Source organism: Nerophis ophidion, linkage group LG09 (assembly GCF_033978795.1).
Source record: "Nerophis ophidion isolate RoL-2023_Sa linkage group LG09, RoL_Noph_v1.0, whole genome shotgun sequence".
NCBI lineage: Eukaryota > Metazoa > Chordata > Actinopteri > Syngnathiformes > Syngnathidae > Nerophis > Nerophis ophidion.
In genome coordinates, this window is record NC_084619.1 from 15,758,690 (window position 1) to 15,786,423 (window position 27,734).

General features: G+C 39.6%; 1 protein-coding gene and 1 long non-coding RNA gene across 2 annotated transcripts; one reads left to right on the plus strand and one right to left on the minus strand.

Annotated features, from left to right (window-relative positions):
• On the minus strand, positions 1-27,486 carry LOC133559060 (collagen alpha-1(IX) chain-like). Its single transcript, XM_061910398.1, has 32 exons — positions 27,281-27,486; positions 26,676-26,729; positions 26,560-26,595; positions 26,412-26,474; positions 23,781-23,834; positions 23,470-23,505; positions 23,359-23,382; positions 23,191-23,244; positions 22,389-22,442; positions 22,267-22,299; positions 22,132-22,188; positions 20,437-20,490; positions 19,275-19,328; positions 19,131-19,184; positions 18,997-19,050; positions 16,431-16,484; positions 16,303-16,356; positions 16,182-16,235; positions 16,047-16,100; positions 14,777-14,821; positions 13,562-13,615; positions 13,421-13,474; positions 13,288-13,341; positions 11,411-11,482; positions 11,222-11,257; positions 11,072-11,116; positions 10,948-10,980; positions 10,706-10,852; positions 7,968-8,022; positions 7,050-7,238; positions 787-864; positions 1-719 (listed from the first exon to the last, which is right to left on the minus strand). Exons 1-32 carry the CDS (start codon positions 27,353-27,355, stop codon positions 529-531), a joined length of 2,025 nt encoding a protein of 674 aa, XP_061766382.1. The 5' UTR covers positions 27,356-27,486; the 3' UTR covers positions 1-528.
• LOC133559061 (uncharacterized) lies at positions 11,349-23,273 on the plus strand. Its single transcript, XR_009808080.1, has 4 exons — positions 11,349-11,516; positions 18,986-19,074; positions 19,145-19,210; positions 23,193-23,273. It is a non-coding gene; the product is annotated as an uncharacterized LOC133559061 (long non-coding RNA).
• Positions 27,487-27,734: the final 248 nt, after the last annotated feature.

Genomic DNA, 27,734 nt, shown 5'->3' on the forward strand with positions numbered 1-27,734 from the left:
TTGTGTGTATTTTTAATTTATTACACGACTTATTGTTTCCCTCAACTGCACTGCTGTGCAGTGAGCCAAAAAGTCATGTCAGGTTGTTTTGTAGGAAATATAATTCAGCACAAGTCAAACATTTTTTTTTTTTTACAGATTTACAACATTTATTAAAGTCAGTGTGACTTGACAGTTTTCACCCTTTTCTTCTTTATTTATTCCCAACTGCAAAGATGTGTCCAGTTGCAGTTCAATAATCGAGCACATACGGTACAAAATGGTCCCCAAAAAAAAAAAAAACACTTTCACTAAATCCAGATTTATTTAGGGTGATTTTTTTTAATATGTTCTAGAAAACAGGAGCTTTTTACTTGAGTGGAGTGAACGTTCTCGGAACATCTTGCTCTCAGGGAGAAGGAGGACGACAAAAAATGTGATGGAGCTTCTCCGGACAAGACTCGCGGTGGAAGGCGCCACAGACCACAGCCCCCTGAGATTAAAAATGTTCTGATCCAATAAGTCTCTCTGTCTCTTCCAGAGTGGCTTTCAGTTCCTCGCAGGTCCTTTCACGTCCACAGGCTGCTGGCCCGCCGACAGGTTGCAGGAGGACGGGTCGCAGTAGCCGTGAGGGCCGGCAGCACCAGGAGGTCCAGGCACACCGGGTTGTCCAGGCACACCGGGAGGTCCTCTCTGGCCATCACGCCCGTCCTGACCGTAACCAGGTTTGCCCGCTTCGCCTACAAACACAAGACTCTTGATAGCGTGCGATGGTGCAAGTTTTTTTAATAGAAAACCTTTACTTACCAGGAAGTCCTGGAGGTCCTTGTTGACCTTTGGCTCCTCGCACGGTGGGCCCTCGGGAGCCTCTGTCCCCCATTTCACCTGCAACACACGTCATGTGAGGACGGCACGCCGAGGCAAGAGGTAAAGTTCGTCAAATAAGTAACATTAAAGAAATAAATAGACAATTGCTGATTGGAACAGTCCAGTAGAGACACAAATAAAACATGGAGCCTGATTGTGAACCAAAAAGGCGAAAAAAAACAAACACAAAACTAGAGATGGCCAATAATATCGGCAGTCAGATAAATTATCGGTATCGGTTTCAAACTGTAAAATGTATGACTTTTTGAAACGCCACTGTACAGAGTGGTGGACGGACGTAGGGAGAAGTACAGAGCGCCAATAAACATTAAAGGCACTGCCTTTGCGTGCCGGCCGGGTCACATATCTACGGCTTTTCACACACACACAAGTGAATGCAATGCATATTTGGTCAACAGCCATACAGGTCACACTGAGGGTGGCCGTATAAACAACTTAAACACTGTTAGAAATATGCGCCACACTGTGAAGCCACACCAAACAAGAATGACAAATACATTTCGGGAGAACATCCGCACCGTAACACAACAAACACAACAGAACAAATACATAGAAGCCCTAGCAGCACTATCTCATCCGGGACGCTACAACATACACCCCCCCCCCACTATCTCCTAACCCCCACCAATTTTATTTTACCATTTTTGGCCCACAGCTAATGTTTTAAAGGCCCACGGCACAATGCTGAAGAAACAAGTCCATGTCAGAAAACCAACAAATTTCGCTGAACTGCACCAATTTTGTCAATTTGGCGTCCCACTGGATGTGAAGTCTCCCTGCCCACTGGGTGTGAGTTTTCCTTGCCCTTTTGTGGGTTCTTCCGAGGATGTCGCAGTCGTAATGGTTTGTACAGTCCTTTGAGACATTTGTGATTTAGGGCTATATAAATAAACATTGATTGATTGATTGATTGATTGATTGATTGAAGAGGACTGGTCAAAAATTCAACCAGAAGCTTGTGGATGGCTACCAAAAGCGCCGTATTGCAATGAAATTTGCCAAGGAACATGTAACCAAATAATAACATTGCTGTATGTATACTTTTGACCCAGCAGATTTGGTCACATTTTAAGTAGACTCATAATAAATTCATAAAAGAACCAAACTTCATGAATGTTTTTTGTGACCAACAAGTATGTGCTCCAATCACTCTATCACAAAAAAATAAGAGTTGTAGAAGTTATTGGAAACTCAAGACAGCCATGACATTATGTTCTTTACAAGTGTATGTAAACTTTTGACCACGACTGTATAGATATACCGTTGTAAAGACCTATGAAAAACTTTCCAATAACACCATTATGATAAGTCAAATATTAAGGGAGCTCCAAATTTTTGAAGTTCAAAAATCAATCGCTTTTTTGTTCTGGATTATGCAATAAGACATTAGAGAAAAGTGTGAACGTTATGTGGGAATGTGTACTTCAAAACATAATTGATCTCTTATTATTAGTCATAAATGCATAACATAATTAGTAAATGGATTAGTTAGGTCACCCAAAGAAAATCAATTAATGAAAAAAATAAAAACTTGATACATTTTTTTATTATTTAATTAAGTGGCGACGTTACAATAAACTAAAAAACAGCACTAACTTCTATATTTCCTGGAATTTTCAAATGAGGATAGGAGAGAATAATTGTGCATTAGTTTGATATTATCTGACCATACTATTGGAGTTTTTTTTCCTAGATAAAATGTTTGTTTTGTTTGTCCGATGCTTACAAAAATATGTTAAGGACGCTCAAAAACCATGATCCGATGCCTGGACTGACTTCATATTTCAGGATTATATGGACAAATATGCAAAAAATAGTCTTAAAGGCCTACTGAAATGAGATGTTCTTATTTAAACGGGGATAGCAGGTCCATTCTATGTGTCATATTTGATCATTTTGCGATATTGCCATATTTTTGCTGAAAAGATTTAGTAGAGAACATCGACGATAAAGTTCACAACTTTTGGTCGCTAATAAAAAAAGCCTTGCCTGTACCGGCAGTAGCAGACGATGTGCGCGTGACGTCACGGGTTGTAGAGCTCCTCACATCCTCACATTGTTTATAATCATAGCCAGCAGCAGCTAGAGCTATTCGGACCGAGAAAGCGACAATTTCCCCATTAATTGGAGCGAGGATAAAAGATTTGTGGATGAGGAAATTTAGAGTGAAGGACTAGAAAAAAATTTAAAAAAGTAAAAAAATTTTTTTAAAAAAGGCGATTGCAGTGGGAGCGATTCAGATGTTATTAGACACATTTACTAGGATAATTCTGGAAAATCCCTTATCTGCCTATTGTGTTGCTATTGTTTTAGTGAGATTAAATAGTTCCATGAAAGTTTGTTGGGGTTTGGACACGGTTGTGTTGACTTTGAGTCTCTAACGGAAGTCACGGCAGCTTCAGCAGGACGGAAGCTTCGCTGATGTCTCTGGTAAGAGGCGACTTATTACCACAATTTTCTCACCAAAAACTGCCGGTTGAAATGTAGTCGGGATCCATGTTCGCTTGACCGCTCTGATCCATAGTAACGTTTCATCTTCGGGAATTTTAAACAAGGAAACACCGGCTGTGTTTTTGTGGCTAAAGGCTAAAAGCTTCCCACCTCCATCTTTCTACTTTGACTTCTCCATTATTAATTGAACAAATTGCAAAAGATTCAGCAACACAGATGTTCAGAATACTGTGTAATTATGCGATTACAGCAGACTACTTATAGCAGGTGTCGGGAACCTTTTTGGCTGAGAGAGCCAAGAAAGCCAAATATTTTCAAATGTATTTCCGTGAGAGCCATATCATATTTTTTAACACCGAATACAACCAGATGTGTGCATTTTTAAGTAAGACCAACATTTTTACAGTACAAAAAGTCTCTAATGCTTTTTAATAACATTGTTATTCTGAAGCTAACCATCCATCCATCCATTTTCTACCGCTTATTCCCTTTGGGGTCGCTGGTGCCTATCTCAGCTACAATCGCAGGGCCTGAAGCTAACCAATAATTAAAAAAATACTTTTTTACTATTAATGCGACTTCTTGAACAGGTGCTGTAGAAAACGGATGGCTGGATTAAAATGCATGGGAATGTTTTATATTTTGAACATTATTTTCAACACTGTGATTACCAGTCAAACTGTTCATTACTTATTATGTTAAGCAATGTGAGCTAAGATTTGTCTGAGAGCCAGATGCAGTCAACAAAAGAGCCACATCTGGCTCGAGAGCCATAGGTTCCCTACCCCTGATTTATAGCTTGGATCGGGCTGGAATATAATGTCCGCTACAACCGGTGACGTCAAACGCACGCGTCATCTTACCGCGACGTTTTCAACACGACACTTCGCGGGAAATTTAAAATTGCAATTTAGTAAACTAAAAAGGCCGTATTGGCATGTGTTGCAATGTTAATATTTCATCATTGATATATAAACTATCAGACTGCGTGGTCGGTAGTAGTGGGTTTCAGTAGGCCTTTAAACTATGAGTAAAGAAACTAAAACTTTCCTTTTGAGTATAATTTTGTACGGCCTTGAGATGTAAAAGTTTGATTTATTCCACTTCAACCCAGACCGAGACACTTTGGCAAAGGTAAACTACGTCATCAACCTATTTGCTTTTCAACCGGTCCCAAATTAACCCCACACAGGAGCAAACAATGGCACGCACCACAAACCGCCGCTGCAATGGAGATAAATAGGTTAATTGTCACGTACTTTGTAGGAATTTTTTTTTGATTGATTGATACTTTTATTAGTAGATTGCACAGTTCATTACATATTCCGTACAATTAACCACTAAATGTTAACACCCGAATAACTTTTTCAACTTGTTTAAGTCGGGGTCCGTGTTACTTAATTCATGGTACAAATATATACTATCAGCTGATGTATTTCATTCAAATACAAGGCAAAAAACACGAAAAGTTGTGCCGCCAAAAGCGCACTTTAGGCTTAGCATGGCATGAGCAAAACATAGACTATAAAACGTACTGCAACGCAAACATAATAGTATCATAGGGTCAACCAATGGCGAGCAAGAACGCCGCAAAGAAAGCAGGGTAAAGTGAGTATAAAAAGGGCATGATTGGGATTGGCAACAGGTGTGTCCTAATCACCAAATGGAGGGCGATGTGTAACGCTAAGCAACAGGAAAGTAAACAAGGCAGGACATGAATATACACTCAACTAGGAAGAATAGGGCTCGAAAAGGACACATGATTTCGCAATGCATTGTGGGGGCCGGGTAGCTATTGTTGCTGGACAAAGTTTTTGTGTGCATTGCTGTACTCAACCAGCGGTATTGTGAGCGAGAGCAACAAACTGGATTAAAATGGATCATACGGGGAAAATAATTAAGGAACTGTATACCGAAACAAACTGGACCTTGTTCCAAAGGCCCGCCACCTTAAAAAAAAAGTCAAATATGAACGCGTCCAATATACGAGATTTCAACAAGCTGCCGAACATGTTATGTATCTTAGACTAAGACAAACTTTATTGATCCACAAGGGAAAATGTTCCACACAGTGGCTCAGTTACAAAGGATGGAAAAGGTAAGGATGGAAATGATAATACAGGTATAAAGTAGACTGTACCATAGTAGCAATATAAAATATATGTAGTATTTACATATTATATATATATATCAATGAGTAGGGATATTGTTTTTTTCACCGAATACTGTACCCTGTTTGTAACCCCCAGCTAGCTTAGTTTACTACTAAATGCCAAGTGTGCAATAGAATTAAAAAAAAATTGATTCAAAATTACCAGTGTGAAAATGCCGTGAACACACCAACATGTACCGGGTGATGGCGTTAAAAGTGAAGTTTGATCATCTCACGGCAGCTACCCCTTGTCTCGTTATTAGCTCACTACCCAGTAGAGATGCGCGGCTTGCGGTCTCATCCGCGGGTCGGGCGGTTGACATGACGCAAAAATAGATTTTAATTAGATTTGGGCGGGTGGCGGCTGAACCATCCGGAAATATTTGATATGCATGGTTCTGTGATCGGTATTCTTTGCTATTCAAAGTGCCATTTAAGACCCGTGTCATACAGCGAAGACAATAAGAGACGCGCTATTATTTTCCTGAATGACTGCCGGTAGTCACCCAGATAATAAGAATTAGGGCGTGCTATGAAGCCATTGGCTTTGTCGCCTTCTACAACATGTACGATATACTTGTCAGTCCAGCGTCATGTTGTGTGTGGCTTCCGCGGCGACACGCACACGACTGCAAGGCATACAGGGTGACACAGAGTACACTAATGGTTGTGATATAAACAATTTTAACACTCTTAGTGATATGCGCCACGCTGTGAAGCCACACCAATTAAGAACGACAAACACATTTCGGCAGAACATCCTCACAGTAACACAACATAAACGCAACACAACAAATACTCATAATCCTTTGTATTCATGATATGTTGTGTTACTGTGAGGATGTTCTCTCGAAATGTGTTTGTCAATCTTGTTGGGTGTGGGTTCATAGCGTGGCGCATATTAGTAAGTGTTAAAGTTGTTTATATCACAACCATCAGTGTACTCTGTGTCACCCAGTATGCCTTTCAATCTTGAACGTGTAATTGCGGAAGCTGCACACAACATGTTGCTGGATCAACAATCGGTTCATACATGTTGTTGGTGTCTAAGGCAATTGCTCCACAGCACACCCATATTCTTGTCATCAGGATGAACGGCTCCGATTGTCATCGTTACTCTGTGAAACAGGTTTAAATAGCTCTGTAAGTGGTAAAGGCGGACAACCTCTGAGGTATTTTGGCGGGCGGGTCCAGTCCTGATAAAATGTTGGTTCGGGTGGACGGCGGGGGGATGACGACTTTGGAGATGCGGATGCGGATGATATAATTGCCTATCCGCGCATCTCTACTACCCAGACTTCCTTGGCTTTGCCTCTACGCTGGAAATGAGACAAATCTCACCAAATCGTTCTTTTTTTCCTAAATCGATCATTGCAACCATTGTGGAAGTTAATTATGTTGCATTTCCGCGCCATGTTTTGAACTTGTTAAATAAAAGAACAGAACTTTAGGACAGAGTCTTGCCTTCAGCCATGTACATAAGCTATTCGGAGGCCAGCAAGAACCACAAAGCATTACATCACACTTTTGAGCCTGACAACAAGCAAACATAACATAAACAGAGTGCTATTTTATTTACCTTTGGGTCCTTTTACTCCAATAGGTCCTAGTGGTCCTTTGAGTCCAGGAAGTCCTCTTATTCCAGCCTGTCCTGGGAAACCGTTGTCTCCTGGAGCCCCAGGAGGTCCTGGAGGTCCGGGTTTGCCAGGTAAACCAACCACACCCGACTCAGGCCTTCTCAAACCAGCTGCTAACTGGGCCAGTTGTTCTGTTGGGTCACAAATGATGAAGGGGTGAAACTTTGCCTCCAAAGTTCTTGATGCTGTTGTGGGTTCAATGTAAAGTGAAAGTGATGAATTCGGGTCATGAAGAATCTTTCAAACTTTCTCTGAATATCTTTCAACAGTAAATCTAACGGAGAAGAGACAATGCTTTGTATTTTCACCAGCAATCAGCGAGAAAGATGTATGTTGAAGGTGCAAATGATCCAATATTAATCTCCAGTGACTCTTTGCTGCATGAGATTCTGCACTTTGCAGGCTGCTGATGAAAATTCATGCAGTGGCTGCTCTTTTTAAACATTTCCTTCCCTGGCCGACTCTCTTTGCTCAGAGCGGAGGAGTAGAGGTCTGCTGGAGGTGTAATTAATTTTTCAGAAGCACCGCCATGAAAAAGTAATGACTCTGGGAGATGAGTTTTGAAGACACAAGAGCAAAAAAAAAAAGAATAAAAAGAACAGAGGTTGCGTCTTTTTTTGCTGGAACATTTCTTCGAGGGGAACGAGGAAATCTCTCATCCATCAAATAAACAAAGACTGAAGCTTATTTCATGTTCTGCTTATGACACCTTACTCTTTTTCAGAGTGTGTGTGTGAACCGGAGAGTATTGAGCAAGTGTCCTGTTCAATGCCAAAGTTCGGGACTAGCCAGGCTCTATGGCCAAGATTAAAGTCATAAACGAGGCACAAGGGAATGATGAATGGGCGATCACGTCTTACCTTGCATGACTCGCATGCACACCTGCTTGATGTGCTGGTCGCTTGGCTCTTTACCCTGGAACACATGCAGGAGCATCAGAGGCATTGAACGCACCACAAAATACCAGTTTGATCATGGGGCTCATTTGATTGTGCTAACGGCTACTTTATCACCATGGTTACTGATTAAAGTGCTAAAAACAGAGGATGGAAGGTTATAATTATGTTTGCAAAGTGGTCACTGGTTGCAAAGAAGAAAATATCAAAAATATGTTGTTTTCTTCAAATATATTTTCAATGTACTGCTACGTACAATGGATAACCTCTCAAATCAAAATTAGACTAAAAGCGTTTGGCGTGAATACATTAGTTTCAGTGTAAACATGACTTCAGCTCATCTTTGAAGATTTCAGTTCTATGAAACTCTAAAACAAAGGTGTCCAAACTATTACCATCCAGGGCACGCTGAAAAATGTAAAGATTTGGAAGATGTTTTCATTTTTTTTTTTTCATTTGTAAACTGACTAAAACATACCAGTGTCGATATAAGACAGCGTGTCCGAAGTGTGACAAAACTCGAGCTGCAGCAAATTTTCAAAATTCAATCAAACAGTAAAAATTTTAAAAATACATAATGTAATGAGAACAAGCTGAAATTTTGATTCCCATGAATAATATACTGTATATACAACTCAATGTTTATATATGTACACTTTAATGTCTGTTTCACCAATTATAATTATTATTAATATTTTTTTAACTACAGCATAACAAAACCTGTTTACAACCTTCTTAATACAGATTTTAATATTATGAGGGCTCGCTAGACTTGAAATAAAACAATTTACTCACCTTCGCAGTCGTTTGATTCAATATAGTAATATTACCTGGGGCTGAGCCAATCCGTGACTGCGATACTGAACAGCGCACTCTGATTGGTTTGGTCTCATCTCGTATTGATACTTTTAGTCAATTCCTGCATTTTTATGCTGGGAAATGCTTAATTTAGGCCCAAAATACATACAATGTTAAAAAAAAAAGTGCAATACGATGTGACGAGGGACGACTGAATGTATATATATATATATATATATATATATATGTATATATATATATATATATATATATATATATATATATATATATATCCATCCATCCATCCACCTTCTTCCGCTTATCCGAGGTCGGGTCGCGGGGGCAACAGCCTAAGCAGGGAAACCCAGACTTCCCTCTCCCCAGCCACTTCGTCTAGCTCCCGAGGCGTTCCCAGGCCAGCCGGGAGACATAGTCTTCCCAACGTGTCCTGGGTCTTCCCCGTGGCCTCCTACCGGTTGGACGTGCCCTAAACACCTGCCTAGGGAGGCGTTCGGGTGGCATCCTGACCAGATGCCCGAACCACCTCATCTGGCTCCTCTCGATGTGAAGGAGCAGCGGCTCTACTTTGAGTTCCTCCCGGATGGCAGAGCTTCTCACCCTATCTCTAAGTGAGAGCCCCGCCACAAGGCGGAGGAAACTCATTTCAGCCGCTTGTACCCGTGATCTTATCCTTTCGGTCATGACCCAAAGCTCATGACCATAGGTGAGGATGGGAACGTAGATCGACCGGTAAATTGAGAGCTTTGCCTTCCGGCTCAGCTCCTTCTTCACCACAACGGATCGGTACAACGTCCGCATTACTTATATATATACACATATAAAACAAAACATATATGTATATATAACTGTGTATGTATGTATATATATATATATATGTGTGTATATAAATATATATATATATATATATATATATATATATATATATATATATATATATACTGTATAAATCAGGTCTACCCAAATTAACAAGTTAACTCATGTGATTAATCACACAAAATGATGGCATTAATTATGGACACACCTCGATTAATCATGAAATTTATCTTGAGCATACAAGCTCTTTAACTTTACTCGCTATACTGTCAGTGATCAGATCAATGCATCCGTCAGTACAAAAAAGGGTAAGGAGACTGACTGGAGTACTCGCTGGCAAATTTCAATCTAAAATACAGCCTGAAAGAACTTTAGATAAAACCGTTACCAAGTTTTGTGCGAATAAATGTCATGCATTCAAGTGCAATATTGGAACATTTTCCTGGAGGATATTCCGTCAATAAAATTGCATTAGTGTACATAAATTTAAATGTACAAGCAAGTAATCACATTCTTTAAAATTTGATTTTTCTGATTAAAAAAAAATAATCATTTGACAGGCTTAGTACATATACATACCGGTCATAATGTTTTGGATTTTATTACATTTGTTGGTTTGCTATTGATACCTATATCAACATTTCAACTTTTTGTGTATATATTGTCTTTTCTGTCTTTTTTTTTCATGTTTTGCTCTTTAGTTTTCATGTTTTTTTTATATTTTGTAGAAGGTGCCGCAAGCTCCGGGCCGCAAATGGCTCTCGGGTCATACCATGGACACTCCAGCTCCGTAGGGGTTACCCCAAGAGTGTATTTTAACCTTTCTTTGTGTCTTCTAAGCACGAATGAGAAATATGATGATCACCATAGGCTCCTTCAAGGGCTCGTCGTCCATTCGTAAAAATAATTATAATAAGAAGATTGCATTGAATGGAAATTATTCCCACGCCAGCTGCATAAAAGTAATGTATGTGAACATTACACTGGCAACTTCACGGCACAAAAGTAGTACTTTTTACACCCCATTGCAGCCATTTTTGGTGCATGCTAGTGTTTTATTTCGGACCTACCGCAGGACCTTGTGTTCCTCTGACTCCAGGTGAACCTCGGTTCCCCTGCATGCCTCGTGGTCCAGGTGTGCCAGGAGGCCCCTCAACGCCAGGCTGGCCTCGAGTTCCTTCTGGACCTCGTCTGCCAGGCTCGCCAGGGTTGCCAATCTTTGGGACAAAGACCAAAGAGTTCAAACAAAACATCTTTGATTGATACCAAATCCTAAAAATGCATTGCCAGTTTAAAGCAATATTTTAAACACCTCTCCCTTTGCTCCAGACTCTCCAGGTTGGCCCTAGAAAACAATGAAAACATCAGAAACATGAGGATGGTATGCATTATACTTTCTTAGGATCAAAAAAGTGTGTATTTGCATAACAACATACATTATCTCCTTTGTCTCCAGGGTTGCCTTCATCGCCTTGCAAACCCTGAAAAGAAATTCCTGCACATGAATAATACAATCCAATCCTTTTTCGGTTAAATATCATGTTAGCGCCTACATGGAATTATCATTTCACATCAGGACTTCATACCTGGTCTCCCTTGGGTCCTGCCTCTCCACGCTCACCCTGTAATAAACAAGACAAATGAGCTTCACTGCAAGCCATGGTGCGTGTGACTGTTTGTGTGTGCATTCATCTGCAGCAGATGCAGCCTGCGCTGAGTAATAATCATCCAAACAATAGTTTTTGAATCTCTGAAAGCTGTGGTGATTTTCTTACCCGCTCTCCTTTGACTCCAGGAGTGCCAGGAGGGCCTGGAATACCAGGAAGACCAGGATCACCTTTGGGTCCCTATACAACAAAACCCCACAGGAACATTTAGAAGGTGTGTTTGTTATGGAACATGCACATAAACGTTAAAACAGTAAGAGCGGCTGCACAATATGGCCCGGATGATAGAGCGGCTGACAAGCAACTCGGAGTTTCCTGGTTTGAATCCAGCGTCTGCCATCCAAGACACTGCCATTGTGTCCTTGGGCAAGACACTTTCTCCCACTAGTGCCACCCATATTGGTGTAAATGTAGCTTAAATGTAGATAATGGGTTTCTCAATGTACAGCACTTTGAGTCACTTGAGAAAAAGGGCTATATAAATATAATTCATTCACCCTCATATAATGAGATCTACTTTGAAATGCATGCCTTTTCAATTAATTTAAAGTAGGAAAAACTAAATATTAAAAACAAAACTCTACTTTAAGTTTTATCAACAACAGTATATAAAATTAAAAATGCATTTTCATATTGTATTTTCAACAAAGCTCTTTTTTTTTCTTTTGAGAAGCAATATCCGGAAAAAAAATCTGACATTTTTGCACTAAAAAATAACATCTTCTATTACTATCTTAGTGTTCTACCTTTCATGAGTGAAAACTTATATTAATTTTTGGGGTTTGGAAAGTGTACACCTTGTCTGTCTATCTGTGTTGGCCCTTCGATGAGGTGGCGACTTGTCCAGAGTGTATACCGCCTTCCGCCTGATTGTAGCTGAGATAGGCGCCAGCGCCCCCCGCTACCCCAAAAGGGAATAAGCAGTAGAAAATGGATGGATGGAAGTGTATACCTTAATTAATCAGATATTTTTTTAAGGGATGGTATAAAATCAAATATTCATGCTCAATTCGTTTTTTCCATCCATCCATTTTCTACCGCTTATTCCCTTTGGGGTGGCGGGGGGCGCTGGTGCCTATCTCTGCTGCAATCGGGCGGAGTGCGGGGTACACCCTTGACAAGTCGCCACCTCATTGCAGGGCCAACACAGATAGACAGACAACATTCACACACTAGGGCCGATTTAGTGTTGCCAATCAACCTATCCCCAGGTGCATGTCTTTGGAAGTGGGAGGAAGCCGGAGGGAACCCACGCATTCACGGGGAAGACATGCAAACTCCACGCAGAAAGATCCCGAGCCCGGGATTGAACCCCAGAGTACTGAGGACCTTCATATTGGGAGGCAGACGCACTAACCCCTCTGCCACCGTGAAGCCCAAATTCGTTTTTTATTTCAAGAAATTTTAACAAAACTTTTCTCAACAAAACTCTTTAATAATAAAAATGGCGACACACAAAATAATGTTCTATCTGAATAATGTAATAATATATACATGTAGTAATAAAAGAAAAGCATTATTTCTACATTCACTTATAAGAGGTGTATAGGCAGATTAGTGCTGAACACAGTATTTATTTTTTGCACTTTAAAATATACTCCCAAGCTCTTACAGTGAACTTTTAGCATGGCCAAGCATGGCAGCCTATTGTCAGTGTTTGTTTCCCATTCCCTGTTTGATCCCTGAGCCGCAGTGAGGAATGTCAGGAGAACAGAAGAGTCTTTCAGCCTGCTTCTCCTGCTCTCCCCTCGCTGTAAAAAATAGACCTCAGGTGCGACACATGTCTATTACAACAAACTCTACCAGGAAACAACAGCCAGGAAGAAAAACCTCTGAGGTTTTTTCCACCTGCTCCACTGTGTTTCATTCTTTTATAGGTTTTAAAACCACCGGAGGTCACTAAATAATTCAATCGCCTGCTAAATATAATGGAAACTATATACTAGTATTATTAATAATAGTGTGCTCGGTAGCCAACATCTTACCCTGCCACCCGACTTGCCGACTGAACCTACTGGGCCTTGTTCTCCCAATTCTCCCTGCAAACAAAAAGGAGGGTTCACAAAAGAAAGGTCAATAGACTTTAAATCAAAAGCTCTTAAAAAAAGAAATACTCACAGGTTCACCGATGGGTCCAACTGGGCCAACCTCACCTTGTTCCCCTGGCTCGCCCTGTACGTAAAGAATAATGGTTGTTCCCTTGTTTATAATTAAAACAAATCATTTTTAATGTCTGGTATTGTAAAGATGGTGCTGTACCATTTTTCCAGCTGAACCCAATGTCCCAGGAAAGCCTGTTTGGCCTGCATCACCCTGAATTAAAACAAGCACAAAAAAAATATTTACAAATAAATACAAGATGCTACTGATTATATTAAAGAGAACACCTTAGTTATTTACTCATATATATTTATCAACAACATCCTCCTGAGAGTCAGTCCCAATGGCAGTGGGGGCTCTTGGAAGGATGTATGCTTTACTTTAGGGCTCTCAAAAACGAGTTGACTCATGTGATTCAAATATCCAAAATAATCATGTATTTACGCAGATTAATCAGGCAATTTGTTATGAACATACTTCAAAATACACCCTGGTTGGACTTTAGATATCAATTTTTTTTGTGAATTTTTAAGAAAGCAAATGACATGTATTCAAGTGAAAAAATAAAGTTAAAGGTTAAAGTCCCAACGATAATCTGCCTGCTGCCTGCGCTAACTAAATACAGAGTCTCGGAAAACTGGCGTGCACAAGCGATCCCTCAGAAAGCTGGCGTGCACAAGTGATGTGCACGCCAGCTTTCCGAGACTCTTATTTTGTTAGCGCAGGCAGCATGAAGCAGGGCTTTTATTGTGAAGATAGGAAATGTGCAATCGGCCTTTAGAGTTTTGACGGAAGGGACGGCGCGAAAGTCTGTTGAAATAAAAAGTGTTTCTCGCCTTCCTCTCTGTCATTTTTTCATAATAATGAACTGGCAGCAGCCAGCGTCATCTCACAAGACCCTCGGCTGCTGTGAATGTCAATCAAGCAAGCTACGGAATTTGCCGCCAATGTTTTTCTTGTAAAGTGTATGGAAGCTGGATGAATTAGATGCCAAAAACCAACCACTTTCATGTGGTATTGTACAGAAAGGACAACTTTTTTTCTCTTCCATTTGAAAATGTGGGCGTTATCATCATTACTGTCTGATTCCAATCAATGCAAGTCATCAGAATCAGGTAATACACCAACTTATATTCTTGTCTTCGTGAAAGAAAGACATCTATATGTGTTACACATGCTTGTATTATCATTACACACATTTAACTTGTTTACACAAATGTCTCTTTCATAAATAAATAAATATAAATGATATATATAAATGAGGTAGATCCCGTCGAGTTGGTCAATTGAAAAGTAGCTCGCCTGCAGAAAAAGTGTCGGCACCCCTGCATTACATTATCGTTAATATATTTAATAATAAAACACGCTAGTAACCTTTGTGCCACTCTGTCCTTTCGGTCCAGATGAGCCGGGCAGACCCTGAAACACACAACAAGACAAACAAATCATTACACAAATTGATAACGTGTATTTTTCTAAACCCAATGAGCCTCTTCAAAAACATCAGGTTGAGTCCCATTAGTGTCTTCCATTAGGTTCCTCACAAATTAAAGGGTGGGGAAATGTATGCTCACACACTCACAGTCACAGGATAGAACGTGATTACTGTTTAATAGTGCGTGTTTGTGTTTATTGTCATGTCAGTGTGTCCTTTAGAATAGAACAAGTCATTCCATGTCTTGGATATACAGTGGGGCAAAAAAGTATTTAGTCAGCCACCGATTGTGCAAGTTCTCCCACTTAAAATGATGACAGAGGTCTGTAATTTTCATCATAGGTACACTTCAACTGTGAGAGACAGAATGTGAAAAAAAAATCCAGGAATTCACATTGTAGCAATTTTAAATAATTTATTTGTAAAATATGGTGGAAAATAAGTATTTGGTCAACCGTTCAAAGCTCTCACTGATGGAAGGAGGTTTTGGCTCAAAATCTCACGATACATGGCCCCATTCATTCTTTCCTTAACACGGATCAATCGTCCTGTCCCCTTAGCAGAAAAACAGCCCCAAAGCATGATGTTTCCACCACCATGCTTCACAGTAGGTGTGGTGTTCTTGGGATGCAACTCAGTATTCTTTTTCCTCCAAACACGACGAGTTGAGTTTATACCAAAATGGATACATGGATGATACAGCAGAGGATTGGGAGAATGTCATGTGGTCAGATGAAACCAAAATAGAACTTTTTGGTATAAACTCAACTCGTCGTGTTTGGAGGAAGAAGAATACTGAGTTGCATCCCAAGAACACCACACCTACTGTGAAGCATGGGGGTGGAAACATCATGCTTTGGGGCTGTTTTTCTGCTAAGGGGACAGGACAATTGATCCGTGTTAAGGAAAGAATGACTGGGGCCATGTATTGAGAGATTTTGAGCCAAAACCTCCTTCCATCAGTGAGAGCTTTGAATGGTTGACCAGATACTTATTTTCCACCATAATTTACTAATAAATATTTTAAAATTCCTACAATGTGAATTCCTGGATTTTTTCTGTCTCTCACAGTTGAAGTGTACCTATGATGAAAATTACAGACCTCTGTCATCATTTTAAGTGGGAGAACTTGCACAATCGGTGGCTGACTAAATACTTTTTTTCCCCACTGTAGCTAATACTTAGTCGGGGGTCAAAAGTCATACTTACAGGATGTCCCTGAAGCCCAACCTCTCCAGGAAGTCCAGGTTTTCCAATGCCTCCCTGCAGTAAAATAAATAATGAAGATAGCGCTCCAAATTGCAACACATGCTCTGTAGATTCTAACATTAGACGTTTTGATACCTTTCCTCCTGGCATGCCAGGAATACCCTCACGGCCGTCCACTCCTGGCAAACCCTGGTGGGCATAGCAAAATCAGTGTGACATTCGCAATAAATGTAACATTTGACAAAATAATACTCACCGCTTCTCCCTTGGGACCTGGAAGGCCTGTGATCCCTCTTTGCCCTTGGGTACCCTGAACAAGTAAAGCTTCTGTCAGATTGTTCATTCTAAATTAATATTAACTTTATTGATTTTGTGTCCATTGACCTCTTCCCCTTTGGGCCCAGGCTCCCCCATCACACCGCGCTGGCCTTGATCACCCTGAAATAATTCACAGAAACATGTTTATTATTGTTCGCTGTCGTGAATTAGATATAGTCATTTTGTATTTGTTTTGTTTTGTTTTGGTGAAAGCACCAGTTGGAGTGCTTTACAATTCGGAGACTATACTGAAATATACCGGTATCTCCTGTACTCCCGTATGAAATTAACTGATAATATAACATATATTTTGGAAGTAAATTACCCAACAGTGTTTCATACATACATGTTACATAATGTACATACATATACAGTTTGTATGTGTCAGGTTTGTCTCTGACAGTTTGGTTGTAGTTTTTTCCTCTGCATTTGTCTTTGTTTCCTCTGTGTGTGTAGTATTTCCTGCCAGCGCTCTTATTTTGTCTGTTTCTTGTGTTTCTCCCTGAGTGCTGTGTCCCCTCATTTGCGGCTGATTGGCACCTTGCCGCACCTGGTGTCAATCAGCCCGAACCTATTTAGACCTGTTTTCCCATCCAGTCTGTGCTGGATTATTGTCGTTGCTACCTGTCCTGTCGTATCATTGCAACATAGCGGTAAGCTATTATTCGGTAGCTGTTTGTAGCTTACTGTCTTTTGTTCCCTGCTTCCGTTTTGTTTTCATACTACAAGTAACGACTTCTGTTTCCTGCTCGCTAGCTTTCTCCCATGCTAGCTCTTTTAGTTTGTTATCCTCCTCGTGCACACTTTATGTTAGTACCCTTTTGTTTGTTCTTGTTCTCCTGCTAGCTTCCACGCTAGGCTCGTTATCTTCTAGCTCCCATGCTAGCTCTTTTAGTTTCTTATCCGCCTAATGCACGCTTTTTGTTAGTACCCTTTTGTTTGTTCTTGTTCTCCTGCTAGCTTCCACGCTAGGCTCGTTATCTTCTAGCTCCCATGCTAGCTCTTTTAGTTTCTTATCCGCCTTGTGCGCGCTTTTTGTTAGTACCCTTTTGTTTGTTCTTGTACTAGTATTTTAATTAAATCATGTTTCCCTATTCAATGCCTGCCTCCTTCTCTGCATCTTGGGGTTCGTCACCAATCAATTCTGACAGTATGTACTGTAAACACTATACAGCAGGTCCTAATACAGCACCAATCGAAGGTTTGGCCACATTTTTCTCATGTTATTTCAAGGAGAACATGTCCCTTAACATTTGACCGGTACTGCATGTAATTAATGAAAGTTACACACTAAAAAATAACCCAATTTGAAACCAACTGCTGGTTCAGAAAAGGACAAACCCCTTATTTGAGTTATTTTAACTTAACATTTTGGGTTAGTTTTTTCAACCCAACTTTTGCATTGAATTATTTAACCAAAAAGTAGAATTATGCTCATTTAATGTTGAGTTATTACAAACCAGACTATTGGGTTGAATTATTTAAACCAAAAGTTGAGTTATGCCAACTCAATGTTGGTTGATTCATAACCCAACTATTGGGTTGAATTTATTTAACACAAAAACTGAGTTAGTAACCTTTGAGTATTCCCAACCCAACCAAACCCAATTTAGCGCTACTTGACCCAATAGTTGGTTAAAAATCATAACTTTTACTGCTGGTTTATCCTACTCCTTCACAACTGCTGATCAAAATATTTTTTATTCCATTGGGGCGGTAGAGTGGCCGTGCCAGCAACTTGAGGGTTGCAGGTTCGATTCCCGCTTCGGCCATCCTAGTCACTGCCGTTGTGTCCTTGGGCAAGACACTTTACCCACCTGCTCCCAGTGCCACCTACACTGGTTTGAATGTAACTTAGATATTGGGTTTCACTATGTAAAGCGCTTTGAGTCACTTGAGAAAAAGCGCTATATAAATATAATTCACTTCACAAATATACTCAAAAGCAAGATATAAGTGACTTTTTTTTTTTTTTTTTACAAAAATTGCCGTTTATGGTCATAGTAGTTCTATACAGCAAGCTCAAAAATCTTCATGTACATAAGCTGAGATAGGCTCCAGTGCCCCCCGCCACCCCGAAGGGAATAAGAGGTAGAAAATGGATGGATGTATGGAGATTAATCCTTAATAAAATAAATACATTTGAAAAAAGTAACTTTTTAATATAAAATAAAAGCCTTTTACCCCAAAACGCGTTACTCATTGAAAAACAACCGAAAAATGGTTCATAGTTTGGAAAAAACTGAAATTGAGTTAAAATAATACCCTTATAACCCAAAAATTGGATTGCTTTTCATAAAAATAACTCCAAACTTTAACCCAACACTCGCAACTCATAAATATGGTTAGCAAAATAACCCAGCATTTTTTAGTGTGTTAAAATTAAGAAAACTTGGATTTACAGATTTTCTTTGGAACATTTGTAAAATCAGTGGTGACTGAGAAAATGGCCGCCAGCTCAAAATCTTTCTTCGAGTTCATCCAAAAAGTGTATGTCATGGGTTTGAGGTCAGGGTTCCTCCAGAGTTCATTTAAGCATGTCTTTATTGGAGGAGTCGATGTGTAGCAGAAAACATCCTTCCCCAACTGTACATCTATTATTCCTTTCCTTTTTTGAACAGCATCAACTTACTGTTGCCCCGGCAACACCCTGAGGACCTGGACCTCCATCAAGACCACGAGCCCCCTGCCAGACGACAACATTTGACAGGTTGAGCATTTTATCACAGTTTTGCTTCAATATGCCAATACACAAAATACACCAACCATCTCTCCCTTAGAGCCCATCAAGCCTGTGGCTCCACGGATCCCCTGGCCGCCCTGAAACAACAAAACAAAGGCAACAAGTGAGCAAAATAACACCAAGCGTGACCAGGTTCACTCCAGCAATTAAAAAATACTCAATCTAACCGTCGGTCCTTGTGTGCCAACCTCCCCCAGACCTCCTTGCTCTCCTTCCTCCCCCTGGAAGCAAACACAACAACGTCAGTACAAGGTCAGGGTAGAGAAAGCGGGTGTATTTTCATCTAATTATGCATCTAAGTTGCACAAAAACGATGCCTTTGTGTTCATTACAAAACCACCAGATTTTTAAATGTGTTTAGCAGCAATTTTCTTCAAACAAGGCAAAAACAAGAGGATTCAACTCCAACTTGTTGTCCTGCTTTGCAAATTAGAAATAATGAATGTGCTGACTGTGCCCTGAATATGGAAAATTCATTAGCAGAAAGCGTTTGGGGTTTAAGGCAAAATTTGTGTCATTAGAAAAGCAATTTGTTCTTTTAATTAGGGGTAATAGAAGTGGCTATTGAGACGAGTAAACACGGCTGATAATGAAACGGTTTCACAACAAACATTATGAAAGAGGTCAGCATATGTTTTACATCACAAAGCAGTGAAATCCTTTAAATCCGCTTGTCTGATGAGAAAACTAATTAATACTTTTCTAGCTGCAACTCCAACAAAGAACTTGTGTGAGTCAGCCACAACATTTCTTATAATCATCCCCATCTGTCTCTCTTTGTATTTAAAAAAAAAAAAAAGGAAATTAATACCGATGTCAAGGCATGTAATCTACACACCCCATTTTTTATTTTGTATGCAACTTCACACCTGACCGTGGCAAAATAATGCTCTTTCTGTTCTATTGTTAACAGAGAAAGGTCTTACATTTGGGAATTTGTAAGGAAAAAAAAAAAAGTCTCTAAAATGGCAGCCGGTGAAGGACAACATTATTGTGAGGCTGATGGGATCCTTCACACAGGCAAGGCGCCTCATTTCCATTTATATAGTGCATGCACACATTACAGGAGGGAAGGGTTCTTGAACATCAATTCAAATAAATCACGCTACAGGTATCAGAGGTATAACACACGCGTGTCTCCTCGTTCTTGAAATGGGCCCGAGCAAATACTACTTGTCTCACAAATGTTGAGTGACACTTTCCTCATTGTGGTTTAGGTATAATGTGGGTGTGAATCTTGGGTTGCATTTAAGTGCCAGAATCTCACTAGAATGAATTGCTAGCAGCGAATATTTGGATTTAGCTTCTGTTAAATGAAACATACCCTACCTTGTGCCCTTGCTTTCCAGGTTCCCCTGCTTCACCTTTGACACCTTTGTGGCCCTGATAAAAAGCATAAAAGAAGAGCATTTAGTTTTTAGTGCAGTAGTTGTCAAAATGTGATACAAGGAGGCGCAGCAGCATAAAAAAAATAATGAAAAAAACCTGTTAACTAAGACAAAATGAATTAAGTAAGAAGACCAGCACTTGGCTTACTAGTAAATATTTTGGTGGTATAACACCCTTTGATATGCTTAAAACTGAAATGAAAATGCCCTGAAATGTTTTAATTTAGCTATTTAGCTGTTTTATAGTTGCTTTAAGGCACTGATGTCAATCTCAATGCCCGGGGACCAAATCTGGCCCGCCACATCATTTTATGTGGCCTGCAAAAGCCTGGAATTATTGTGCGTCAATAACGCACTTCATCATTCTTACTACATGTATTCTGTTTTTGTTTTTTTCCAGTTTTGACAGAAAAAGTGCATGTACTGCATGTAATAGAATGTGGTTGTCTTCATTTTAACATAAATTTGTCAAGGGACTAGAAATGAAAATTAAGCATTAGCAAAATGTCACATATTTACATGTCAAATTTGTATTGATATGTATTGTCCCTTTTGTATGAACTAAATCTAAATCTAATCCAAACAATCGCATGTATTTTACCGTTAATATTATCTGATCATGCAACAGACATAATGACATATATCGGAAAAAAATATTTGTTAATATATAACTCAAAAAAAATCATCCTGACTTCCGATTTCAAAGAGAGTTTTTCATCAATTTGTATGTAAAAAGTATAATAATCAAATTCAGAGGCAATTGTGTTAGAGTATTATAAGGTGATTATACATTAATATTAATATATATTGACTGTGACAATCAGCCCTCTAAAGGAAACCTTAACTGCGACGTGGCCCTTCAATTTGGCCCGGGAGACGATGTCTTCAATTTGGCCCACGAGACAGCACGGGTTCAATAAGAAATATGGATGATGTATTCATATCATATACAAATGGCCTGTAGTCTAATAGCTGCCACTTTGTCACCATCTGGTGGCCAACAAAAAATTCTCAACCATTAATTTTACTTGGAACACGTGCAGCATTTATTTATTTGTTTATTTATATGACCCAATCCAAACAACTTTCCCTAGTCATGGACATGGCAAGAAAAAAAAAATCAACCAGCACAAAAATTCAACAAACATAGTCAAACATAACAAACTTTGTGGATATTATTAAGAACGTCCAATCAACATAAAAAAAAAAATAATAATCAAAATTACACCCATTGAATTAGTTACAAGAGATGATGTGAAAAATGCAAAACATTATTTCTTCACACTTCTCCATGTTTGGTGCATATTACCTGCTTGATATTTCTGATTGATTAAAAAAACCCTAAGAAGGTTGCCACAGAAGTATACAATAAAGGAGTTGAACTTTCACATACTCCTAGTATCCAATTATAATAATTATTAATTATATACCCGTTGTCTTATCATAATAATATGTACTCATGTGTTTGTATAGGATTTATGTAGTTACTTTGCATGCAGTCGGCTTTCGGCCCCAGGACAAATTTTCAAAGCCCAATGCAGCCCCCCAGTCAAAAAGTTTGGACACCCTTGGCCCAGTTCTTGTATGTTATCTTTTTGACAATAAAAAAACACAACTCTACTCCTCTTTTTCTCACCTTCATACCAGGTAGACCAGGATGTCCTGAGGTTCCAGATGGACAAGAGTTGGGACACTATAAACAGCAGCAGAAATGTATGTTATATTATTACAAAAAATACAGTTTTGTTTTTTTTTATTTAGATGGAATTACCAGATCTACACTTCCTAACGCCCCAGCTGCCCCCTGCAAATGGAGAGAGATTGAATTAGTCTATTTAACAGAAGCAAAAGCATTAGATTACATTAATCATGTAAATGTCCGAGGTGACTTACTCTGGGGCCTGTTGGTCCACGGGGTCCTTGTGGTCCTCTCACACCCATGGGCCCCTATGGTCAATAAGTACACACAAAGTAGTAATCATGCGTAGTGCACATTAAAATGTAATGTTGTTTTGAAGTTGTTCAATGTGCAAAGGGTAGTCACTGTGGTCGTTTCTTGCTACCGTGAAGCTTTAAGTATATGTTTTTTTATTGGGACGGCGTGGCGCAGTGGGAGAGTGGCCGTGCGCAGCCCGAGGGTCCCTGGTTCAAATCCCACCTAGTACCAACCTCGTCACGTCCATTGTGTCCTGAGCAAGACACTTCACCCTTGCTCCTGATGGGTGCTGGTTGGCGCCTTGCATGGCAGCTCCCTCCATCAGTGTGTGAATGTGTGTGTGAATGGGTAAATGTGGAAGTAGTGTCAAAGCGCTTTGAGTACCTTGAAGGTAGAAAAGCGCTATACAAGTACAACCCATTTATTTTATTTATTGTATTATTCCCAGCGTGGAGAATGTTTACTTTCTCCTGAGTCAGTTGTTTTAAAATGAAGATAATTCAGCGGCAGCGTTTTTTCTAATAAAATGAGTTCCAGTAAATATATTGGCATATATTGTTGTTGCTACATTGATTTAAATTGTGTAAAATGTCCAAAAAATGGAAACATGGATTCATAAGAAATGCTGCATGTTATGAGAGGCACTATATTCCGGTGTAATTAGGTTTCAATGAAACAAAGGCAGACTTGAAAATTATGGGATGCTTACTTTGAGTCTAACATAACATTTCTTGCTAAACACTTCTTTTCTATACTTACAGGTGTTCCCGTTTTGCCGAGTTCACCCGGAAGTCCTCCCGGTCCAGGTGGTCCCTGTTGTTGAGGATCATTTCAAACTGAGGTGAAATTTGTTATTGCAATGCAAATGCTGAAAGTAAGCGAAGTAGGACGAGTAGAGGTACAGATTAAACACATAGAGTCACTTACTGGGGGTCCATCAGGCCCAATACCCTGTGGGGAAGGAAAAAAAACATCCAGAGTGATGAGCGTTGCCAAATTAGACACATCTTTGGACGTGCTGAGAAATATTTAACTCACAGTAGTTCCGCGAGGTCCGATTTGTCCAGGTTCACCCTAAAAACAAACAGTAAAGATCGTCTGTAATAACGGCTGCAAGACTAATGAGTTCATTACAAGACTAGGGCGGCCGGACAGGCACACTTGACCCAGCAATGTTTGGACTAATGAGGAGTGATGCCAGGCTTGGGCTCCCCATGGAGATTATACGAAGGACTTGCGGGATTAAGTCTCATTTGTCAGGACGAGTTTAAGCACTGTTACTCCTGCTTGGCACCGTTTCCCTCTTGCTCTCTGAGGTGAGAGGAAGTAAAGGCTCATTAGTCACTTACTTTCTGTCCGGGGGGACCGTCAGGCCCAACTTCTCCAATTGGACCGGTCAAACCCTGCAGAGAGGAGATTCAGGCTGGATTAGAAAAGTCATGCGCTTGTTAAATGAGCCAGTATCCTCCCTTATGGTAGTAATAGTCCTAAATTCAACATTAGACCTTGTGGGAGGAGCCTTGGTCATAAAAGGGATTGAGAACCTACTGTTACATTATATATTGTGGTCCACTTTCAAGCTTTTAATTAAATCACCACTTTCACTCACATCCTAAACAAGGTGTGTTGAACTTAAAGAGCACACGAGGGTGGGAGGAGCGGCGGGCAGCAGTGGGTCATGAGGGCAAAGCTTTCAGACCGCAGACAGCAGAGAGCAACATTCCTTGGGCTCATTTCAAACAAGGAATCATTCCACACCGCTTTGTGGATTCTCAGCAGGAGATACCAACGGCATTCGACCAACAGAGACGCTTTTGTTCTTAAACTGACAAGAGTTTGCACATGCATTAAAGTTTGTGATAGTTTGTGACAGTCAAGTAGAGTACTGTGCAAATGGCAGCTATTTTGACATAGTACAACAGTTAATACGTAGTAGCGAAGATAAATGTAAGAAGTTGCATTAAGACATAATTTTATTTATTTGTAAATTATAAAAAAAATGGTCATGCACTTTCTTGGGAAATGGTTCTAAATGGGTTTTTTGTTTGTTTGTTTTTTATTCGCACAATATAAACAGTATTAAAGGTAACATTGTAAAAAAAAAAACTAAAAAAAACATAGAGACAAGAAATGAGTGATAAAAAATACGTAAAAAGAAATAAGAAATAAGTGCAGGTGAGAAAAGAAACCCAAAAAGTCTTATGCAAGGTTCTCACCTAAAGCCGTAAATTCAAAATGTACACTCAGGTATACAGTGGGGCAAAAAAGTATTTAGTCAGCCACCGATTGTGCAAGTTCTCCCACTTAAAATGATGAGAGAGGTCTGTAATTTTCATCATAGGTACACTTCAACTGTGAGAGACAGAATGTGAAAAAAAAATCCAGGAATTCACATTGTAGGAATTTTAAAGAATTTATTTGTAAATTATGGTGGAAAAAAAGTATTTGGTCAACCATTCAAAGCTCTCACTGATGGAAGGAGGTTTTGGCTCAAAATCTCACGATGCATGGCCCCATTCATTCTTTCCTTAACACGGATCAATCGTCCTGTCCTTTTAGCAAGAAAAACAGCCCCAAAGCATGATGTTTCCACCCCCCTGCTTCACAGTAGGTGTGGTGTTCTTGGGATGCAACTCAATATTCTTCTTCCTCCAAACACAACGAGTTGAGTTTATACCAAAATGGATACATGGATGATACAGCAGAGGATTGGGAGAATGTCATGTGGTCAGATGAAACCAAAATAGAACTTTTTGGTATTAACTCAACTCGTCGTGTTTGGAGGAAGAAGAATACTGAGTTGCATCCCAAGAACACCATACCTACTGTGAAGCATGGGGGTGGAAACATCATGATTTGGGGCTGTTTTTCTGCTAAGGGGACAGGACGATTGATCCGTGTTCAGGAAAGAATGAATGGGGCCATGTATCGTGAGAGTTTGAGCCAAAACCTCCTTCCATCAGTGAGAGCTTTGAATGGTTGACCAAATACTTATTTTTCACCATAATTTACAATTACATTCTTTAAAATTCCTACAATGTGAATTCCTGGATTTTTTTTTTGACATTCTGTCTCTCACAGTTGAAGTGTACCTATGATGAAAATTACAGACCTCTGTCATCATTTTAAGTGGGAGAACCTGCACAATCGGTGGCTGACTAAATACTTTTTTGCCCCACTGTACATAAGTATGTATGTTGTAGTTTTTACTTGTTTATTTATGTATTTGAGCAAACAAACTAGTAAGTGTTTGTAGTAGTAAAAGTGGCAGCATCTATAAAATGCTGGTATAAATAGCAGTTAAATTATTTTAGGATTTAAAGCAACTTTGATAGCAGAAGGAACATGCAAACAACCAGGGTTGAGCATGTATTTAAAAAACTGAAGGTGGGAACACTAAAGTCACTCCCATAATCGTGTTTACGATTTATACCAGTGTTTTTTTCACCAAGTAAAACCTCAGAAAAAACTTGGCTCTCCAAATACCAGCATGACCAACATTAAAATACAGTAGCGTAATATGCCTAAGTGTTCATGAAAAACAATGCAAAGGTTTTATTTAAGAAGTATATTTAATATTTTTGACCACTGTAACATGACACACAATTTGAACAGTAACACTGTGTTTGAATCACTGTACTTTAATCAAGGGATTTTTTGGCCTAACACCATATGGAGCCTGCGTACCACTATCTACCAAATCACTGATTTATAGCATTACTAAAACAACCCATGCTCTTTTGTACCAGTACCAGTAAAACGCTGCCATGTTATACTAAAACCGTGTTAATTAAACTAATCCTTTGGACGGTATAAGAGGCTACAAATAACAATGTGTCTATTCATGCTGTGTCGTGATATATTCCAAATTTTTTGCACAATTGTACCCATCCTTAATACCAAATACAGTCTATGTACTGACAAAAATAAAGCTTAATCTTCATGAGGCTTCCAATAATCGGAAAACATAGATTACTTACATCATTGCCAGGAATTCCAGGTAACCCCGAAGAGCCAGCTTTACCAGGCTCTCCATCAGGACCCTGCAAATGACACAAACGGTTCAAAGATTAGACCACCAAAAAAAGTAGCGTGGGGAAAGATTTAAAATGGAATGAAAATATTTACAGCAAGACCATCAGGACCATCTGATCCCCTTTCTCCCTGAAAATAATGAATACAATATTCAGTCACAGGTAGGAAATCATTTGGAACACAATGGAAGGCAAAAATAGTGGACTCACAGCAATGCCATCAATTCCTGGTACACCTGCAGGTCCAGCAGGTCCTTGGCTCCTCTGAATAATAACAATACACTCACTCAATGCATTTGAAATGGATGTAGCTAATCTTTCCTTTTTTCAAGGTGTGGGAAATTGGCAACATATGCATTTTTTATCCATGTCTGTAAGATTATTATTTTGCATCCTACTAATACATTATATTATCAATCAATCAATTATTAACTACATATATTATTTCTGAATGTAGAAAGCCCCTTTTAGAGAGCGATGTTTGCTAACTTAAGCTTACACAAATGAACAAAGAAAATATATAATACAACAATGGGAATAATATAAATAATATTACAATGTATTATTGACTTATTATGCATGTGTATAATGTAAGACTGAAAAATGCTAAATATTGTTAAGGGGTTTTATGCAACAACAAAAAAAGTTTTTACAGCTGTAGATTCAGAGCCCAATGTAGTCTTGAGCCAATCATAATAATTTACAATTTTGTTCAAGAAATTCAGACAGAGACTACACTAAATTGAAGAGCACTCACCTGCACCTGCGTCACATAAGTCTGCAGACAAACAAAGGACGGAAAAAAAAAAACTTACTTGAGCCGAGCACAGAAGGACAAAGTGCAGAAGAAGCCCCAGGAGAGGCCATCGATAGCCAGGGGCCCGAGCCATGATTCCCCGTGGGCAGGAAAGGTAAAACGTTGTAAGTCCTTTCTCTGGGATTTGTTGGGTGGAAGGAACCCCAGTCAAAACAACCCGACTGAGCCCGTCTTGGCTATCTAGAGACCCTCGGAGGGCCCGTAGCCATCTGGGGCTCGTGCATATTCATGACATGGCATGTTTATTCATGTATGTCAGGTGAAAGGAGGGATTGGAAAGGGAAAATATGAGGGGAGGGCTCTCTGTGCTGACCTCTCCAATAGGCAGGATGAGCGGTTTATTTGACGACCCCGAGTACCAATTTTAAAACACTAAAAGGTAGCATTGCTTTTCTGCAGAGCTATCTTACTCATGTAAAAAAAGGTCTCATTTGTGATCATCTATGATACTC